Genomic DNA, 20,906 nt, shown 5'->3' with positions numbered 1-20,906 from the left:
TGGCAAGTGGATCTTTTGCAGGATAAAACAACCTCAGAGCCAATTTTTAACCAGCCTATAACATCATGGGTCTGCTCTTCATTTCAAGATCACCTTTTCTTATTTTATTAGATTTTTATCCCGCCTTTATTATTTTATTATTCAAGGCAGTAAACACATCTAATACTCCTTCCTCCTATTTTCCCTACAACAATTAGGAAGTCACCAAATAATATATTCTTATGTCAGAAATGTAATAATAGCATTAGCTCCCAAATGTTTTTATTAAGCTTAATTTTCTAAAAATTAACAGCTCTCCTGAAAACAAGACCAGTGATTTTATCTGAGATTTTTTGTCCAGCATCATTGCCATGCTTTCTATGGTCTTCAGCACCAAAAATAAATAAAAAGAGCCTTCACTTGCAAAAAGGGTTCCCTCTCCCTGTACTAGGCTATTTCTCAGAAGGTCTTCAATGATGTTGGGCCTCAAATGTATCAAGGAATTCCTAGGCAAGTCTGCAGAGGATTTTCTACTTGTTCTGTTAAGCTCAGCTGTCTCCTTTAGTGTTGTAGTTTCCCTGAGGCTAGAACAAAGTGGTACTCGATTTCACTTCACAAGTAATAGACTCTTTTAACAGCATTAGTGGGCAATGTGCCAAGTCCTTATAGATCTCTTTGAAGGTGACAGAAAGCTTTGATAGTTTCTGTGGGTTAATTTTTATTAATTCCAGGCTCAGGCATAATTTTGTTCATTGGCAAGAAACTAGAAATAACTTTCAGTGGTTACCTTTGAAGCTAGAAAGGGTGGGACACTAATCAAAATAAAAGAAACTCTATTATTGCAACCAATCTGTTTGCTATTGCAGTATGCATTATGGTATAGCTATCAGACCCAGGCTGCAAAAATAGATAGCCACTAGATGGCAATAGGATGATACACAATATAAACTTTTTGCTACAATTTAGTGATCATTACATTTTAGCTGTATAGTAGCCCTACTGTGCATTATATGTTTATGTACTTGTGATAAATTATCAGTACAGTACTGCAGAGCAGAAAATTCATGGCCTTAAAAATTTATTGAAGAAGTTTGCTTAAAGATAAGTTATATTCAAGGATGAGGAAGAAAAACCTACTTAAGTAGATTCTTATTCTGAATCATTTACAACACTGCAAATGCAATTAGACTTTGAATATATCAATACCCAATTATATCTCTCAATTCCAAACCGACCAAGTGTTGCTGCTAAAATCCTGGCTGAGTATCTGGAGGCTGTGTGGGCCTAGATGGGAAGGAAATGACTGACTTAATCCTTTCAAGACTGAGTGGTTGTAGATATTAGGGCCCCCTGAACCTTCCATCCATACTCTTGTATGAGCTAGCACTTTCGCAGGGTGTGCAATGAGGGAAGGGGCTTCACTCAGCTCAATCTAGTGCACAAGTTGTGTCCTTTCAGATAGTCATCCATCTATCCCTGTGACAACCCAAGGCTCAATTACTCCAATGTACTCTACATGGAGCTGCCCTTGAAAATCACTCAGAAACATCGGGTGCAGAATGTAGCAGCTTGGATAATGCTGAACATGTTTTAGTATGTCATATAACATCTCTGTCCACAGCTGCATTGGTTGCCAGTCTGCTTCTGACTGCAGTTCAAGGTGATTATTACCTGTAATGCCCTATATGGCATAGGGCCAATTTACTTCATGAACCACTAACTTCCCATAGTTTCAGCCTGGCCAGTATGTGCCAGTATATTTGGCACACTCTGGGTCTCTTTGATTAGTGTCATTTACAATATTGGAACCTGGGAAGTGTGCCTACCCTGTCATGACACCTGCCTTTTGGCATGCGATCTCTCAGAAATCTGTGCCTTCCATCCTATCAATGTTCTCCAAGGACTTGAAGACTAGTTATTTTCTTCCTAATCCCTCCTCATTGTTCAAAAACTAAACTTCAGAAAAGATTATTTCTATCAAAGTCCAGTTTATTGATGAATATATGCAAGCTTTATTGCATTAATACAATCAGCTACATTCATTATGATAAATTGTTCTGTCCAGAGATCACTGAATTTGACTTCTCTATCTATGTTTCCCCAAATCTGAAGCAAACAGATCATGAATGCAAAGTGTGGGAGCAACCCTTGCTTCTTCCCATCACTCTCTGAACTATTGGACTATCCACTGATTAAATCTCCTGTTGCTAATTCCTCACCTTTTCTCCTCTCCCTTGCCTGTAACCCTTTTCCTCTTCTGAAATTACTTTTACCCTGAGATTGGGGTGGTTCCTATTCAAGGCACTTTTTCAACACAGAGATGCAGCTTTGTCCAGTATGCTGATATGTCATACCTACAGGAATTCCAGGGGCTCTGTTAATCAGAATAAGATTGAGGACTTCATGACAATTTTAGCAGGCTCTACTCCATCTAGACCTTGGAAAAAGAAGATGCAACTGTAAGAGCTGCAATTCAAAATTAATTTAATCTTATCTTTGAAACTGGATGGTTCAGAAAAAGATAAACAGCTTTTGCATAAATCTATTCTGATTAGTTAATTTGTAACTATAAAGATGCCAAAGTCTGGGACCTTCTCTGATTTAAGAATTCTGGGATAGCAATTCAGATAATAATGGTTTTCTCAAAAAGTTTATTTGCTCAATATGCTTTTCTACTTCCATGAGTAAAATGAGAATCCCATACACTGAGAAAAGCAAGATGAAACATTGGCGAGGAAAACATGCCTTATTTTTTAAGTTGTTTTTTAAATCAATAAGAATGCATCACTGCACAAATTAAATCCAGACTTTAACAAAAATGCAAAGATTACACATTTGAGAGATGTAATATTAGAGACACCTAATATGCTATATTCTTATACTGTAGCTTTATTTTTCAAAAGTCACTCATGACTTTTCTGTTAATAATTCCCACAACTGGAAATCTTTCATTTTAAAAGTTGCAAGGAAGTCTTGCATGTGTGTATGATTTTAACCATAAAATTGTCAAGGAGAAAGTAACCTTTATTGCAATATTCTTCTATTCAAAAGTGTAGTGAACAATGCAACCTAAGGAGAACTTCATCACAAATAAATCCACATGTACTTTGACGTATTTCCTCATTGACTTAAATAATATAGGCTAAGTTTTAACTTTGATAAAAACCTAACTATAGCATGACTTTTAGATTTTATTTTAACATTTGCCATTCACTGAACATGACTGAAGGCATGATAATTAAGAAGCTACACTGATTTCTTTCCCATCTAATCCAAAATCAGTAATCTTGGACACACTGTCACTTAGACAAATTAGTTCCCTTATGACTCCAAAGACTACAGTGTAACAGCTCAGTGGCGAAGAAAACAAGATGGGCACACCCAGAATTATCCAATAATTCCAGCTGCTCCTGAACAAGACATGAGCTACCCACTGTCCAGAAAATTTGTCTACTACCACAAAACTGTAACATGCATCCAATATACAGCAAAGTTTGTCTTAATCACCTGCTGGTGCACTGGCAAATTAATGGTTTCATATGTAATATAGTATAGGCTCTTCTGTCCTTTAGATGTTTCCTTCTTTCCTGGATTACAGATACTGACCAAATTAACAGGCTTTGTAGTTTAAGATGAATTAACTTCCAGAATATTTTTTTTGCCTGTGTTAAGTTACAGACTATTTAAATTTTGGAAAAAAAAGATATATATCATATTTGATGTACATTGGGATTAATTAATACCATTGTTTCATTTCTAGAAAGAGACACTGGAAGCTATTAACACAGTGTCCTTGAAATGATTCCAGATCTATCCAGAAAATCCTGACATACCAACATGACATGGGCTAAGATCACTCCTCCTCCTACCTCGTGCAATATCTGCACAAAAGCATCGTATCATGTTGAAAACAACTCATGTTTTTTCCTCTCTTTAATTTGTTTCCTCATTAAAAAGCATGAGGCAGCCCTTAAATGATGCTTTAAAGGTCACTGAAGTTCAGCTCAGGCAAACTGGTGGATAATTCACTGCTGATTTCTGTCCTCTCCAACATGCCACCAATTGCCTTTCCAGGGATATTCTCCAGTTTCAAACTTGGTATAGAAACCTTGTCATCTAAAAGGTACAACAAGTGTAATTAGCATATTACTATGAACCATTAAATAAGTTAACACATTTTCAAGAGGACCCTTTATTTATTTGAATTTATTAGCCACCTAATTTATTAGCTGCCCAATTCCTATGAGCTCTGGGTGGTACAAACTTTTAGTGGGTTTTCTTTTCCCCAAGTGATGCAAGTGGGGCATTTGAAAAGAGCTTTAAAACAGCCTGTTAAATAATAAGTATATCTTTGTAAAAACAGGGTCTTTTAGCTGACATCAAAGGCATACATATATGGCACAATGAGCTAGTGAAGTTGCAAAGTACGTGAAGCTTCTTGCATGGAGTGGAACCAGATGTACAGAAGCTGGGAACTGCCCATCTTCTTCTTTTTTAAAAAAAGTAAATTAGCAGGATTAGAACAGAGCAAAATCCACATAAATTTAGGAAAACCATTCTTCCAAATCCTGCCTATGAGAACATTGAACAGCTTAATGAAATGGTATTAATCTCTTGGAAGAGAATGTTAATCCTTTTAGTCTCCCCAAATATTGTTTTTTTCCCCCAGTGTGATGAAATAGACTTTGAAGTTTCAAGAAGTGGAGAAAGAAAGAGGTATCTTTTTAGTATTGGCTCCCCACCTTCCCCGCAGCCACATCATTGCCCAGTATTTCAAAATAAAGTAGTGCCTACCAACAAGTTGTACATCTTCTGTTTCACTGAAAAGTTCATCCGAGCTGACATCTGTGAGACTGAACTCAGAGATGGAATCATCACTACTAAAGGAGAAAGATAAGTCTTCTTCATGCAGTAACTCTTCATTCTTTTCTAGCAGACAAAACAATGAGAGATCAGGGATCCAGCAACAACTCATAACCACAGGCTCTATTTTCCAAAGCAATATGTTATTTAGTGAATAAATAAAAACACATTAAAAAGACAATAGTGCACTTTGTTCCATCTCTGCCATTTGTATTGGCTGCACATTGTTACTTGCAACATGAAGCAATTAGGAAATACTTTAATGTTATACAAACATTAGTATTCAAAGAAAGGAATGTTAGAGGTATGATATTTTTCAGATTATATTAAAGGACACTAGTTAAAAGATTATATTGAATTTCCATTGTTGCCTGAGGGCCATTTTAAATTAGTAATGGATTTATAGCTTGCTTTTCAATATAAAAGCAGATTAAAAGTTGGACTAATTGGAAGTATCTATCTTATTACTACCAGTAAAAGAGGATCTGATATATAAGCAGATAATTCTAGAAAACAAGTCAAAATTAAATTATTTTCTGCCTTTAATTCACTGGGGATATTAGAAAATTGCTCCCTCCCTTGCCAGTCCCTCACTGAGAAAAAGAGAGATTATCATATCTATTCTCTAGCAACCAGAATGCTATATCATAGTAACCGTAGCCCTCTTTGGAACTTGTATATCATTAGCAAGAGAAGATAAGAGGGTGCTAACTAGTATAAAACACAGGGAACATAGGATGCTTATACCAAAAGATTTACATTGATTGCCAGCTGCTTACCAGGCACAATTTAGGCAGCTAACATTGATTTTTGAAGTTTTAAATGGCTTTGAATCTGATTCTCCCATTACAATTTGGTCTGATTGTTAAGATCTATAATTTAGCTTAATTTTTAAATAAAATAGGAAAGGACCCTTGTAGAGAGGGCCTTTGCATATTTGTCTCCACTGCCAAAGGCATTCCTTTCTGGCACATTGAAGAAAGCTTCCTCCTGCATTATTTTCAGACTACTGAACAGCCCTTAGAAGCTGCATTTTGCTCTCACTTTATTTAGAAAATCTGCATTGGCACATCTCTTACATAGGTTATTGAATGATTTTATTTTTCAAAACATTTCATTTTAAGTACTTCCCAGATTAGAAAAGAGAGCTATATATCAAATAAATTAATAGCTAACTAGCAACCATGTTCTACTGTTGACTGGTAAGAAGTTCAGGTTACATTTAAGGTAGATCCCAAGTATTAGTGTGTCTAGCTTATGTCAGATCATTTCATTAATTATACAATGTTTTACATAGGATCATGTGCATCTCTTCTAACCAGGTACAACCCTCATGATAGGAGTATGGAGAAGAGCAATAAAGATGATTAGGGGATTGGAGGTTAAAACATATAAAGAACAGTTGCAGGAATTGAGTATGTATAGTTTAATGAAAAGGACTAAGGATGATATGATAGCAGTGTTCCAATATTTGAGGGGTTGCCACAAAGAAGGGGGATTCAACCTATTTTCCAAAGCACCTGAAGGCAGGACAAGAAGCAATGGAAGGAAACTAATCAAGGAGAGAAGCAACCTAGAACTAAAGAGAAATTTCCTGACAGTTAGAAAAATTAATCAGTGCAATGATTTGCCTCCAGAATTTGTGGATATTCCAACACTGAAAGTTTTTAAGAAGAGATTTGGCAACCATTTGTCTGAAATGGTAACAGGGTTCACTGTATGAGCAGGGGATTAGACTAGAAGATCCCCAAGGCAGTGGTGAAATGTAAAATTTGTTACTACCGGTTCTGTGGGCGTGGCTTGGTGGGGGGGGTGTAATGTGACTGGGTGGGCATGGCCAACTTTTTTTTTTTTTTAACTTTTAAAAGCATTTTTTCTACAACCTCTTCGGCCAAAGAGGTTGTAAAAAAATGCTTTTAAAAGCCTCTGACGATCAGGCAACTCAGCTGGGATTGTCAGAGGCTTTTAAAAGCATTTTTTTCTACAATCTCTTCGAGGCTTTTTTTTTTAACTTTTAAAAGCATTTTTTCGGCTGAAGAGGTTATAGAAAAAATGCTTTTAAAAGTTAAAAAAACAGCCTCTGATGATCACGCAGCTCAGATGGACGGGGGCGGGCGGAGGGATTTTTGCTACCGGTTCTCTGAACCACCCGCTGCCATCGCTACTGGATTGGGTGATCCGATCCGAACCAGGAGCAATTCACCCTTGCCCCAAGGTGTCTTCCAACTCTTGTTATTCTGTAATATTGTACAAACCAGCACTTACCCAGATCAGTGCTATCCTCCTTGGGTTGCATAGTATACTTGTCTTCTAAGCTGAGACATTTCACCTGTTCTTTTAGATCAGTCATTGTAGATCTGATTAAAAGAAATAAAATCCATAGTAGTAATGGTTCTAAAGGAACTTAAATTCAGGGCAGTTTTAAAGAATTCGAAGAGTTGCAGTATAAAAAAAATAAGTGCTTTTATAGTGCTTGTGTTCAGAAACATAACCTATTTGACAGATGCTGATGTTAAAGGCAAAAGGCTCAAAATTGCAATAGGGAACAGAACAAAGGCAATTTATCTTATCAATCAATTTTCTCTGGATGCAGCAAATTCATGGAGTGGTCAGGCACTTTTGTTGGTAAACTAATTATGTAAACAGGGAACCAGCCACCTGGTGGGCAATTGCCTGCTAGTCCCTAACTTGACATTTCTCCCCTTTACTACCACATTGTCTTCTAAATCACAAAAATAACTACCAGAATTTAACCACCATGTTCTTCTCCCCAATCTTTCATGAAGCTCTATATGAATACATGTTCACTAAAGCATACAAAACACAGTATAGAATGGCTTACTTGACAACATTAAGCTCCTGTTGGGTGTTCTGAGTTTCATTCCTTGTTTTGCCAAAATCCTGAACCTGAGCTTTATGAGTGTTTATTAATTCTTCCAACATCTGGAAAAGACATAAAAGTGTAGTTGTAAATATAAGTTTTATCTAGTTTTTTAAGATGAACAAGAAATAATTGAAATTGAAATTTTTCTTATAGGTAGATGATTCCCTATTTACTTATCTGTACAACTAAAAAAAAAATATATTAGTATACAGAAAACAAATTGGCAAATTATATTCACACTCTTACACACATTATGACTAAATTCCAGCCTTAAGAGGAAGCTAAAAGGGCAGCTGCCATAATATTATATTATGCTTATGTAGTTGGAAAAATACAATGTATTGATGGCTGCATATGCTGATTCCCAGCATAGTACTGTCTTGATATCATCTGTTTTCCTCTTACTCCATCCTATTTCTGCACAGACATTCCTGATGATGCTAGAAGAAAAAACAGACAACCAAACTAACAGCAGCTTGGTGTAGCTCCTCCCCCCAAATTATAAAAAAACTATTTTAAGAAAGAAAAAATGCTTGGGCAAATGAGCCATGGGTAGATGATTAATTTTTCTATGTATTTCTTAGATTTGGCTAAGAACTACACTGTGATCCTCCACATCGCTTCCAACTTTTTTGAGTGTGTAATATAGATAAGCTTTATTAGACAAAGATTGAATTCACTTTTTATGTGGGGTTATAACACTGTTAGCATTAAATCATTGTATTTAATAGAGTATTTATAGTTGTACCTTACAGTACCGGTTTTGGATTCTCTTAATCTCATGAGTTGCAGAAACTTGATTGTATAGTTCCTCTTCTTGGCAATCTAATGGATAAAATATAAATTTTTTAAAAGCTGCGTATCTCTTTTCTTCTTCTTCAATAGTTCCACCAATAAGTGGTCCTTTGCATGATGCAGAAGAGTCTATGGGAGCAGGAACCTCAAGCATTACTTGCCAAGTTTATGTTTCAGCTGATCTATCTCTCTTTTGATGCACTCGTATTCTTGCCATAGGATTTTTTTACTGGAATAAGAAGAAAAGCAGGAGTATCAGCAACAAGACAAAGACTAGTTCTCTGAAGCTCCCTTAGAAAATGAACACAAGATTTAAATTATTAACAGAATTTGAAAAATAGCAAATAGGCTCTCTGCAATTCCAATGCACTGAGAGATAGTAAATTACCCAGCTGTTTTTCATGGGCTAGAAATGTCTGGGACAGACAGGCTCTCACTCATTCCTAATTATAATAAGCAAAATTATAACAAGCAAATCACTGTCAAAATCACTATTAGGAGAAAAAATGTATTCCTTCTAATCCAACAGTTTCATGGTATACTCAAGCTTCGACATATAGGGATGCATGTTTATCCCAGTAAGCATGTATTCTGGATAATAGTAGAAAACTACAGCTGTTGTTCCCTACCATATTATCCTGCCAAATTATTTATGTTGTTATTTCAAATGGCTGACCTCTCCAAAGTATCTTGCATGACACCAGGACAGGAAAACAGATCAGGAGTACAATCCCCATCTGACTGATGAAGCACATGTTGTCGAAGGCTGCAGAGCTCATTCTTCAACCCTTCCATCCTGCATCCCAGCAATGATTCAAAGTTACCAGGTGAATTGTGCTGTAGGCGATTCATTTCACCTGCATAAATAACCAGGATAGGAAAAATAAAATTAGCTCAGGCCACACATTCTAGCTGCTAGAACAGACAACAGTATTTGGCTTTAGTGTCAGTTATTATTAGTGTTAAGTGCTCCACTGGAGATTGATTTATCCCCATTTCAATAACAAGTTGAAAAAAAATCTCCAAAATAGTATTTGTAGGAGAAACAAACAGGGTAGTAAAAATAAGGCAAAAATAATTTCCATAGCTTAGAATTTAGGTACCATTCTCCATAGCGATTGATTTTCTCTATAGAATACATTATGCACTTATACATATGTACAGATTCCATTGTCACAAAGTAAGGATTTACAAAAAAAAGGTATCCGAGGCATTTAATAATATAAACAGAAACTTATATACTTCCCTTGCTAGTGAGATGTTCATATTCAGTACATGATCAGAAAAAATTGAGAAAGGTTATAGTACTATACTCAAACGATTATTATTTAAAATCCATTTTTGCTTTTATTTTAGTATTAATTCAAGTTTTTATGAAGCATGGGATATAATTCTGAATTTTGCTAAAATTCTCCATTCAATATCATCCACCTCTTTTAATTTTCATTATTTTTTTTAATTATGGGCTGAAATGATGTTAAATCCATTGCATGTTTCTGAATTAAAGGAGTAGAAATTGAGTCATTTTTTTTCATTTTTAATTATGGCAGACCTCTATATTTCAACAAAGGTACCATAAATAGTAAATACTAAATTTACCAGGGCAGGGGAAGCAGAATCACAAGTTTTCTGGGATTAGAGCGCTGTTTGGAAAATTCAAAGGAATGTGTCAGCTTTGTTTTGATAAGGCATGTTTATATCTGAAGATGGGAGAACTTTTGCCATTGAACTGTTAATTATTTCAAGCGAATTAGGACCAGGTTGTGAAGATATTGTCCTTCTACTAGAATCTGCTCCATTATCTGCTTCAAACCTTCTTTTTTGTATTTTCTCAAGAGATTAATTCAGTGTGGGTGGAATGTACCAAGACTAGAGTTCTATAACTAACTTCTAATCTTAAAAGACTATCTTTGAATTGTGTTTTTTTAATATGATCAAATGGAAATTTTGGGAAGAAGTATATTAATATTTAATATAAATCTAATTTAAACACAGGTTAGTCCAGGACCTGCTCACCTTGGGGAGGTCAGTCTCCAGTGTACCAGTCAATTAACAAATGTGGCCTCACTTTGAAAAAGGCCACAAATCCCCATGCTAGGCTATGGAATTCCATTTTGTGAGAAACCCTCTTTTATTACATGCCTTGTTAGGATATGGTGTAAGCCTAACGGGTTGTCCAGGCAATATATGTGTTCTATAACTTTAAATGTATTCTGTAACTTTAAGATGTAATGCTGAGTAATTGTACTGATGAGTCATTGCAATTGACTGCTGACTGACTGCTATTATCCTAATTGTACTGTTGAGTCATTGCACTGCTGACTTCACTTATCTTAAGTGGATAATTACTAGTGTAAACTGTATATAAGGGGAGAGCCGAGCTATAGTCATTGTTGGTCAGAATTGCTTGACTTGCTGGTTGGAACAGTTACTGTCGTGTGTGAAGACGTGGATGGATTGCTATCATCATGATTTGTTACCAGCGTTGAATTGCTGTTTGTATGGTAAGAAGGTATCTGTAACTTCGGACTGATTTGAATGGCTAAAGACTTGGATTGACTAAAAGACTATGCAATTGTTTTTCACTACAAAGTAAAAGCTTTGTTAAACCAGTTTGCATGTATTGTATTCATTGCTCTCAGTACTGTTTCTCTGTGCACTTACTCTGCTGGTTGGTAACACAACAATATCCTTAACATGCCTAAGGGCTTTCTTTTAGTTTGCAAAAACTCTCTTTTGGTAAATATTTTGCCTGCTAATTCACCAATGTTCAAAACTAAGAGAGTGAACTTTTCTGTGAACTTCTTAAAGTCGTTCTTAATCACCCTAAATATTTAAAAAATATTTAGAAAAGGGAATCGAATTAAAAAAATCATGCTTCTTTAATATTCTGAAGAGAAGTTTTGTCTCAAAGATAGATGTCACAACAAAGAAATAGGAACAGCTTTGGAAAAAGAACTGCTAATTTTTCATACCTTCTAGGTGATTGATACTCTGCTGCTGCTGTTCTTTCTCTTGTTTGAGCCGACGTACTGCTTGGGTGAGTGACTCTATAATCTAAAGAGACAGAAAGGAGTACAGAGCCATAGTATAAGTAAACATCTCCTAATTACATGTTTCAAAAAGTTATAGAATGAAAAAGATTTGAAAAATTGAAATGATTGGAATTCAGATATTTATAATTTCCCTCCTTTGCATCTCCTTTTCACTTCGAATTTAATTCCTCCTTTCATTGGCTATCATTTGTGGGCTTTCCCTCTATCCTCTTCTATATTCTTCCAACTTAATAAGCCATAATATTTTGGTCCAAGAGAATGTTAAGCTATAATAACTGAATTTACACATAATATCCAAACAATGTGGGTGAAAATTTACTTGGCTTGAAGGCTACATTCGGTTTGTGAGGCATATGAATGTCAACATATCCAAAATAGGTAGTCCATAACACAAAGATAATCCAATTCTGGAGAGGGTAAACATTTTTATGCTGTAAATAGGTGCTTTAGTCTGTACAGAGCTTAAAGTTTCCATCTGAATCCTAAAATTTTCTCATCCACTCTTAAAAATGGGTTGTAATTTTGACACTGCCAACTTTGGAGGATTTCTAGATGCCACAAAAATAGTGTTGGTGGCTTGTATAAGCCATACATTTTGCTTTCTGCACGGAGCCTAGAACAAAACTATGTTATAACTTAGCATTATGAATCAGGCTAATAATAGTAAACAGTAGTTTGGAAGCCAGAACTATCCTTTTTGAGCACAATTACTCAACTGTTTTAAAGCATTTAAAGCACTTCATGTTTTGGTGAAATTGTTTTAATTAATTTTGAGATCACCAAACTACAGACAACTTCGCAAAAACCTTAATGAAGGAGAAATAAAATGTGTATGCATCTAGTTCTTTATGTCTGTCCCATAGAAAAGAACTATGTATCTATTCAATATAAATTACCTGGGCTTGTGAATGTAGTTGCTGGCTGATAGTTGAAAGTTCCTCATTGGCCATTCTACAGCACGGATGAATTCCACATGTGAAATGCAAGGGTGGCTGAGTTGGAACAGGACTCCCAATATTTATTCTGCCCACTAACAAATCAGCTGCAGGGGTGAAAAATAATGAACTAGACTAAACTTGCAAGCATGGAAGCATTAGTGTTATTTTGTTTTAATTGCTGGAGATAAATTCCAGTTGAGTTAATGATAAATAATTTTTTTCCTTTCATTCTCATTTTAACAACTACTCCATAAACGGGCAACTGAATCTAAAATGTAATACATAGAAGTCAAAATGTTTATAGTTTCCTCTAAACTTTCTTTTTCAATCAGCTTCATAGTTCAAAATTTCAAGTTTGTTTTTTAGGTCCTCATTGTCATTTTTTCTCAAAATTCATAGGTAGGACTTTGTAGGTAGGACTAGGACTAGAACTAGAACTCAGAGTCTACTGGTTTGTAGTCTGATGCTTTAACCACTACACCAAACTGACTCCCTGAAGTTAATTATAGTAATTTTTAATTGATTATTTTTCACTAACTCATTTTGCTTCATGTTTTTGTTTTTTTAAGATTGCAAGTCTGGGAGAAAGAAATTGTTCTAATTTTGTTGGTTAGTAACCAATGACCTGGAAATTGGATTAAATTTCAGTTTTTAGAAATGGGGTAAATGGCACTGCCACTGATTAGATTAAGTGAACATTAAGAATTATCAGACTAAATCAGACCAAGTTCTGCCTGAAGGATAAGGAATCTATAGCTTTCAAGATGGTGCTGTGCTTCAATACTTTCCTTGCATGGCTATTTAGCCTCCAACACACCAGCCCTATAATGCTGTTAAAACAGGACACCTAAATGATAACCATCTTTTGTTTGCTTGAAAAATATACTCCCTTGAATCTGAAGAAAGCTACCATTAGAATTCTAGCAAGAGGGTTTTTTCCCCCTTGCTGAAAACTTTTTGCAATCAAGAAATTATAAAAATCTCTACTTTCTAAGAGGTCTTCTGAAAATATACGGAACATGTCAATCACTTTTACCTTTGGAAGAGATGCTGTCTGTGTTTAGATGTTGCTGCAAAAGAAAAAGAAACAGAATGATTAGAAAGTGATCACATATTTCAAGACACAATTTGGAAACAATTATGAAACAAATGCAACTTCAAATTGCCATCAAATCAGAATCTTTAATATAATTATAGTTTTGTAAAAACGTGTGAACAAAAAGTATGAGATAGAATGTTTTCATTTATTATATCACTTTAATTGGCATGCAATAGGAGAAAATGCATTCAATATAACTTAAGTCAAAATAACTCATTTGCAACTTCAAAGGAACATTCTTTATTCATAAAAAGAATTCAAAATTGTTTCATAATCACTATCTCAATATAGTACCGGTATATAAAATAATGCAGAATATATCATCTCAACATTAAACATAATTAAAATAGTTAATTCAAGCCTATGAACTAACGGTTTACTAGTAGGAAAATACACAGTAGGACCAATCTGAATGAAATTAATGTTTTTATTGTTTTATTTATCCACATCAGTGAGAAAGTCAATGAACAGCATTATTATATAATCATTTTTATTTCATAATACATTATATTATTATTATTATTATTATTATTATTATTATTATTATTATTATTATTATTATTATGTCATATTTCTATGCCGCCTACTCTCCGAGGACTTTGGGCGGCTTACACCAAAGACAGTATACTAAATAGCATATTGCCCCCAACAATCTGGGTCCTCATTTTACCCACCTCGGAAGGATGGAAGGCTGAGGCAACCTTGAGCCGGTGAGATTTGATCCGCTGATCTGCTGAACTAGCAGTCAGCTGAAGTAGCTGCAGTACTGCACTCTAACCACTGCGCCACCTCGGCTCATAATTCCAAAATCTCAAGATGTTTTTATACTACAGTCAATGAAAATATACAACATTACTAATGCAAGACAAAGAAACTTTACAATAGCAGCCTTGGGTCCATTGTCCAGGTTCTTAAGCTTATTTTAGAATAACCACTTTGCAAAAAAGGTAGTCTCTCTTTAAACCTTAGAGGCAAGGTGTTTCATAATTCTACAATTCTGCAGAGTATTTTTTCCTGGAGACTAGATGTTAAGCTGATATAGGGTTTGTTGGTAAATCCCTAACTATATGAATATGTATAAGGGATGAAGATTTCTCTGAGATAACCCAGACCAGATAAACTACACTAGCAGCTCCCCAGCACTTTTTCATACCACTGATGACAGCTGCAATTCAGCAAACATTTGGAGGGCCACATGTTCCCCATCTGTTTTACTGAACTAAGCCTGTAGCTTAAGTTAAATCTTGATACGTCTCTAGGAGTCTACATAATTAATTCAATACAAATCTAATGGGAACCACAAGTCAGGAAGAGGTAGTCAATACTTGTTACATTTTCCATTCCTAATATAAAAAGGTCAGTGCATTGTCCAGAATGTTGTCATGTTGCTCTACTGTTTGAACTGAGCATTAAAACACTGGTCCCTTTAGTCACCATCAAAGTATTTAAATATAACCTCAATGCAAATGGCAGAATGTAGCTGAACAAGCAGGATCAGTGCTACCAAGTACTTGGATGGGAAACTATCACAAAATACTATATGCTGTGGACTTTCCAAGCTAGGGAAAAAACACCCTAGAAGAAACAATTAAAAATAACTTACGTACTGTTGTCAATGAATTGTATATAAATGTCCCTACAAAGTCACCAGGAGTCAAGCCTCAAACACTTTATCCTTTCTCTTTTTATTTTGTCATTTATTATAACTTGTTCACCTGCCCGGTAGCTGCTATTTAACAATGTTGAAAAGCTTGGTAGTCAAAAGCTACAGTATTAAAGACAGTGGGTTTTTTTGGGGGGGAAACTACCAACATCTTTTCACTTAACAGAATACATCTCTTAAGGTGTTTTTGTATCTACATATTTAGTATATGTTTAGCTTATGTGTGTGCATACAAACAGAATACTCAAGCACTAAATATTTTTCACCAACAAAGTAGAAAAGCAATATATTGCTCTGCAGATTAACTTGCCTTAATTTTGACCATGTTGCTGTCTGTTTCAACCAATATAGAACTGAGGCGTGCGTCCCAATCCATGCTGTTGAGGAAAAGATGTCTTTTAGAAATCCACTGGTTACCAATTTGTAACCTTGGGAAAATTTTTGGCTAGGAAAAGAGTATCTGCAAAAGCAGTCAGAGAAAATATTTATTTTCCTCTGTTATCTTCACAAAAACATATTGCAGCATACACAAAAAAGTCATCACAAGATGCAGACATGACACTGCAGGTTGTTCTACATAAAATTCACTGTAAATTTTCTGCAGAGCAGCCAAAGCATGCCCAATATAGAAAATACCATTAAAGGCGTATAAACATATACTCCCCAGAATTTTCTTTTTTCAAGGTCCCAAAAATTTTCTTTTTTCAAGGTCTCCCAAGATGGAGAATGGGAACATGCAAAATATTTGTAATAGGTGACAAGTATCTCTTTAATGATCAGTGGATGAAAACAGTTTTAAAGTGTTAATATTGATGTACAACAGCACAACCAGGTACTACTGTAACAAGAAAATGTTATGCATTTCAATAAAACAGACTGAAATACAGTGACATTTTCATGTTGGAAAAGGGACTCACAAGCATTCTTTAAATCACAGAACCAGATCCAGATTTTAAATCACATGCTTCAGAACAATCTTCCTTATCGAAAGATAAAACCATCCAGGCGGGTTCCTTTTTAAAGAGCAACTGGGTATTGCTACCTCTTTTTTACATGCAGGAAAAATTAAAGTTGCTTCTAATGGGGAACAAATTATTTTTTGAATACTTTACGCAACACAATAAAGATGTTCTTATGACAAGGAAAAGCAGAAGTCAACTTTCAATAATACTTCCTTAGCTGAGTTCACAGAACCACTTTTGGGATTGCCCCATATTGGCCTCTTACCAGCAGGCTTGCATTGCAGAGGTTTTATTCAAGGAGTATTTTCCTGATAAGGTGCAATCATAAAAGAAGAAACCTTTTTTTTCCCCACATGTCAATTGGAAGGGAGGGAAGCAAGAGGCGTCAAAAGAAGAAATGGGAAAGTTTGCCAAAAAACCAAACCAAACCCGGAGGACTGCAGGAGGATGCTCATTTCTCTGTTCCTCCCACATGGTGGTCTGGAGAATCCTCTTACCTGGGGGGCTGGGAGACAAGTTGAGAGCACGCAGGAAAGGAGCAGCCATCCTTTTGTCTACCCTTCCCGCCACCGTGTTGACTCCACCTGCTTTTCCGCCTCTAAACCAATAGCGGCAGGGAAGAAGTGCGGAGCCCGCAGCCATTGTACCAATAAGTAAATCTAAACGGATGACGAGCCACACGGTTCTCCCCACCACCACCCGCCCCGGCCGCCCCAATTCCTTCATAGCCGGCCGCCTTTGGGAGAATTGCATCCACCGACCTTCCCTCAGAAACTACGCAGTTAAACTGCCTCAGGCCGAGTCGGTCACCCAGGCCAGCATTTGGGGAAGGCGCCTTCACCAATTAACCTCGCTCACCCTCGGCCGTTGCACCCGGCCAACGGAAGAAACTCGGCGGTCACCTGAGCGATCCGGGTTGTGGGGGGGGGGGGGAGGAGGCGAGACTCGGAACCGGCCTAGGAGACTTTTTAGGCGACGACCCAAGCAGGAGGCAGCGGCCGCTCCAATCCGCCAAAACTCAGGCCGGTTCTGCTCACGTTCGCTTGAGGACCGCCAGCAAGCGAAAGAAAGCCGTAAACGTCTTCGCCCGCGCCCTCCCGGGGCCCTGGTCTCGACGCCGATTTGAGCGCCTCCTCCGCAGACGGCTAAGAGCCCGAGGTTGGCCGATTCCGCCTTCCGCTACGCCGCGAAGGCTTCTGGACGGGGAAAATCCGGGCGTCCCGTTGAATTACTCTGAGCGGGGACGTTGCTGGGAGGGCCTCGATCGGGGATGTCCCGGAGACACCGAAGACGTTTCTCGTCGTAGCCAGTCGCGGGACATTCGGAAGAAAGACAAAGGGGGCATCGCCGGCAGTCGCCCCCCCACCCGATCGCTTTACCACCTCTCGCCACGCCGGGCATGTGGGCTTCTCGTGCGCCGCGAAAACTACATTTCCCATAGGACCTGGCGATCGAGCACCATGGAGTTACATGTGGTCCATCTGGAGAGAAAGATCCGAGATCTCCTGGAAAATCTGGGTTTTGAGATTTATCCGTTTAAGGTACCGCGCTCATGTTAGGGGCTAGACAGAGCATATGTACTTTTTATTGCGCTGTAGTGTCACGCAGAAAGGCGTAAGTCGTAGCTCACAAAATACGTGTTAGTCAGAAAAGGTGCTACCAGACTTCTAAATATAAAATATATTGTAGACCAATACAACTCGTCAAGTATACTAATTAACTAAAGGATTTCCTTTCCTTGACGTTATGCGGTGCTTATAATGTTAAGAAATAACTGTCGGTGTGTCTGTGTGAGAGAGAGAGACAGAGACTAAGGTGATGATTGATTTACTGTTTGTTGTACTTTCCTACAGATTGGACATATTTAAATTACACATATTGGCATTCATGTGTGATATAATTGGCGGGCAATCTTTTAATATTGGTGGAAACAACATATCATAACCTTTTGTTGCAGCATAATTTTGCAATTTTTAGGTGAGATAACAGGTAGTCCTCAACCTCTGACCACAATTGAGGCCAAAATTTCAGTTGCTAAGGGAAACAGTTAAGTGAGCTTCCCCCCTTTTATGACCTTTCTTGCCACAGTTGTTAAGTGAATCACTGCAGATGTTAAGTTAGTAACACGATTTGTTAAGTGAATCTGGCTTTGCCAATGACTTTACTTGTCAGGTTGCAAAAGGTGATCACATGAGCCCAGGGACACTGCAACTGTCATAAATATGAGAACCAGTTGCCAAGTATCTGAATTTTGATCAAATGACCATGGGGATGGTGCAACTATCCTGTGAAAAATAATGATAAGTCACCTATTTCAGTGCTGTTGTAACTTCAAACGGTCATAAATGAATGATTGTAAGTTGAGAACTACTTGTATTAGGAAATGCTGTTGTATGAGAATGGTGCAAATAATAAATGGATCAAACTGGCAAGTTACCTCTTTATTTGTGAGCAAATGACTGCTGCATCATTTTTTCTCCAGTTCGTTTACACAGATGTAATTAATCTTCTTGCGTTATTTATTCTTTTTTCTGAGCTTTTCTGTAATATCACTAACTTCATGTCAATGCTTTATTTCTTAACCAATAGTTCAATTATGGTTTTCTTTTTGAAATTTTTGTTCCATTTAAATATCTGTTGAGAAAGATATAGAGGAGCTTGAGAAAACCAGTGAACAGTTGATTTCAAATGCTGCTTGGTAATCCAGCATCCTTTTTATATATAAAGGAATCCTGTTGCTTAGGTTGGGTACAAAATCTCAATTGCTTGTTGTTGTTACTGTCTCTTTAGATTGCGTTGGTATAGAATTCTACAGAATATAGAATTCAAACCACAATGTGGCTTGATTGGGGCTGTCCAAGCCATCTGCTATAATTTGTACTGTAAATCACAATTTTTTTCTTATGATGCTTTTACACAATTTTATACTGCTGTGAAAAAAACATTCCTTGTTCTGAATATTATATGGTCCAAATTCATAAACAGCATTTAATCCCATTTTTATCAGATTTTTGACTTAGTGTGAGGTATCAAATAAACTTTAATACAAAATCTATGACAGGATAACACAAGGGCTTTAGAGTGCCATATTGTGTTTAGTCATGTGGTTAATGATTTCCTCCTGTTGTCACATTAAAATGATAATTTAGTAACAATTTCTGGAGATTTCTGGAGACTACAACAAAGTCTTTGTAGGGCTTATGAGACCTCCTAGGCTATGGACTTCTATTGCACAGAATGTCACCAAACATAAATATGATTAAGCCAACCATTGTTCGCATAGTGTATGAAGTGACAGTACAAATACTTGGTAGAAGATGCTTTCTGAAGAACTATCAAAATTTTGACATTAAAAGGAAATACAAATTAATATAAAATTGGGGATATGGCCAATAATAACATATCAAAATGAATATCAAGTAGCACTATCTTGCAAGTTAAACATTGATGCTGGTGCAGTGGTTAGAATGCAGTATTGCAGGATAACTCTGCCCACAGTCTGGAGTGTGATCCTGATGGTACTCAAGATTGACTCAGCCTTCCATCCTTCTGAGGTCAGTAAAATGAGGACCCAAATTGTTGGGAGAAATATGCTGACATAATCTGCACAGAGAGTACTGTAAAGCACTATGGGGTGGTATATAAGTCTAAGAGCTATTGCTATTAATTGAATAACCTGGGCAATCAAAGGAAAATTGTATATATAGTAACCTCGACACTATTTCTAGTTGTCTCGTCTAACATTTGAAGAGCTGAAAGACATACTGAATTAGATTTCCTATTTCTGGTTTAAAGGGGAAGTATTTTATTTGCATTTTCTAACAAGTCAAATAGATATTTTCCCAATCAGCTACCAAATATGAGAAATCCTTCACCAAATTATTTAGGGGATACAACATGTCAGACAAGTAAATTGTGCCAAATACTTTTTAAAAAAAAAATACTGGAAACAATAGGAATGCGAAGCCAGTTCTGTAGAATGTCAGTGCTTCAAAATCAGCAAGGCAACCAATCCTATTATCTTGCCACAACAGTTGCCAGCCAGTGATAATATGAAGTAATTAAATTACAGTTTGGCTTAGCCAAACCAAAACAATAAATACCAATACGAATGCTAGGGCATGGGTTACAGCAGCCCTACTACATGAGTAGGCCCAACTATGGGCCCAACTATGCTATTAATGTATAAAACAGTGGGTCTCAACCTTCCTAATGCCGCGACCCTTTAATACAGTTCCTCATGTTGTGGTGACCCCCAACCATAAAATTATTCCATTGACCATTGAAAATATGTGTTTTCGGATGGTCTTAGGCGACCCCTGTGAAAGGGTCCTTCGACCCCCCAGGTCCTTCGACCTGTCCCGACCCACAGGTTGAGAACCACTGGTATAGAACGTCAACTATACACACAGTCATAATGTTCTATATAAGGTAGGTGAAATGAGGACCCAGTTTGTGGGGGCAATAAGCTGACTTTGTATAAATATACAAAAGGATGAAGGCTATTGCTGAGCACATTGTAAGCCGCCCTGAGTCTTCGGAGAAGGGCGGCATATAAATCAAATTAAAAAAAAAAAAAAAACTGGCTTTTTTATGAGCCCATCAAAATGCAAGGCAGTACTGCTCCCTCTAAACAGGTTTACATTCTTTTACAAAAGCTGGCTTCT

The 20,906-nt window shown here is 36.8% G+C and overlaps 2 protein-coding genes across 3 annotated transcripts in view; one reads left to right on the top strand and one right to left on the bottom strand.

The window, feature by feature from the left end:
• Positions 1-3,894: 3,894 nt before the first annotated feature.
• On the bottom strand, positions 3,895-17,478 carry LOC139315260 (coiled-coil domain-containing protein 159-like). Of its 2 annotated transcripts, none has more exons than XM_070941396.1 (12): positions 17,098-17,478; positions 15,588-15,654; positions 13,552-13,585; positions 12,474-12,619; positions 11,497-11,578; positions 9,198-9,378; positions 8,683-8,750; positions 8,475-8,551; positions 7,685-7,785; positions 7,108-7,199; positions 4,774-4,908; positions 3,895-4,095 (listed from the first exon to the last, which is right to left on the bottom strand). In XM_070941396.1, exons 2-12 carry the CDS (start codon positions 15,651-15,653, stop codon positions 3,962-3,964), a joined length of 1,116 nt encoding a protein of 371 aa, XP_070797497.1. In that variant the 5' UTR covers position 15,654; positions 17,098-17,478; the 3' UTR covers positions 3,895-3,961. The 2 variants fall into 2 exon arrangements, with proteins under 2 accessions (XP_070797497.1, XP_070797496.1); XM_070941395.1 differs by having other exon boundaries at positions 17,142-17,478.
• MMACHC (metabolism of cobalamin associated C) overlaps positions 17,466-20,906 on the top strand; it is a 17,882-nt gene continuing 14,441 nt past the window's right edge. Inside the window, exon 1 of the mRNA XM_070941397.1 lies at positions 17,466-17,780. Within this exon, the coding sequence (XP_070797498.1) occupies positions 17,700-17,780 (81 nt within the window). The 5' untranslated portion in view covers positions 17,466-17,699. The remainder of the gene's footprint in view (positions 17,781-20,906) is intronic.

The sequence above is a fragment of the Pituophis catenifer genome, unplaced genomic scaffold, assembly GCF_029215685.1.
Source record: "Pituophis catenifer annectens isolate HBS135680 unplaced genomic scaffold, rPitCat1.0.hap2 SCAF_3, whole genome shotgun sequence".
Lineage (NCBI taxonomy): Eukaryota > Metazoa > Chordata > Lepidosauria > Squamata > Colubridae > Pituophis > Pituophis catenifer.
The sequence above is the reverse complement of the archived record's forward strand: the minus strand, read 5'-3'. Positions and strand labels throughout refer to the sequence as shown.

Bases quoted from the DNA above. Each gene is read 5' to 3' on its own strand.
- LOC139315260 (XM_070941396.1), bottom strand. From the start codon at position 15,653: ATGGATTGGGACGCACGCCTCAGTTCTATATTGGTTGAAACAGACAGC. The intron at 8,751-9,197 runs GTCAGCCATTTG...TTCTTATTCCAG, and splicing joins ATGCAAGATACTTTGGAGAG to TAAAAAAATCCTATGGCAAG. The intron at 7,200-7,684 runs GTAAGCCATTCT...TCTTTTAATCAG, and splicing joins CAGGAGCTTAATGTTGTCAA to ATCTACAATGACTGATCTAA.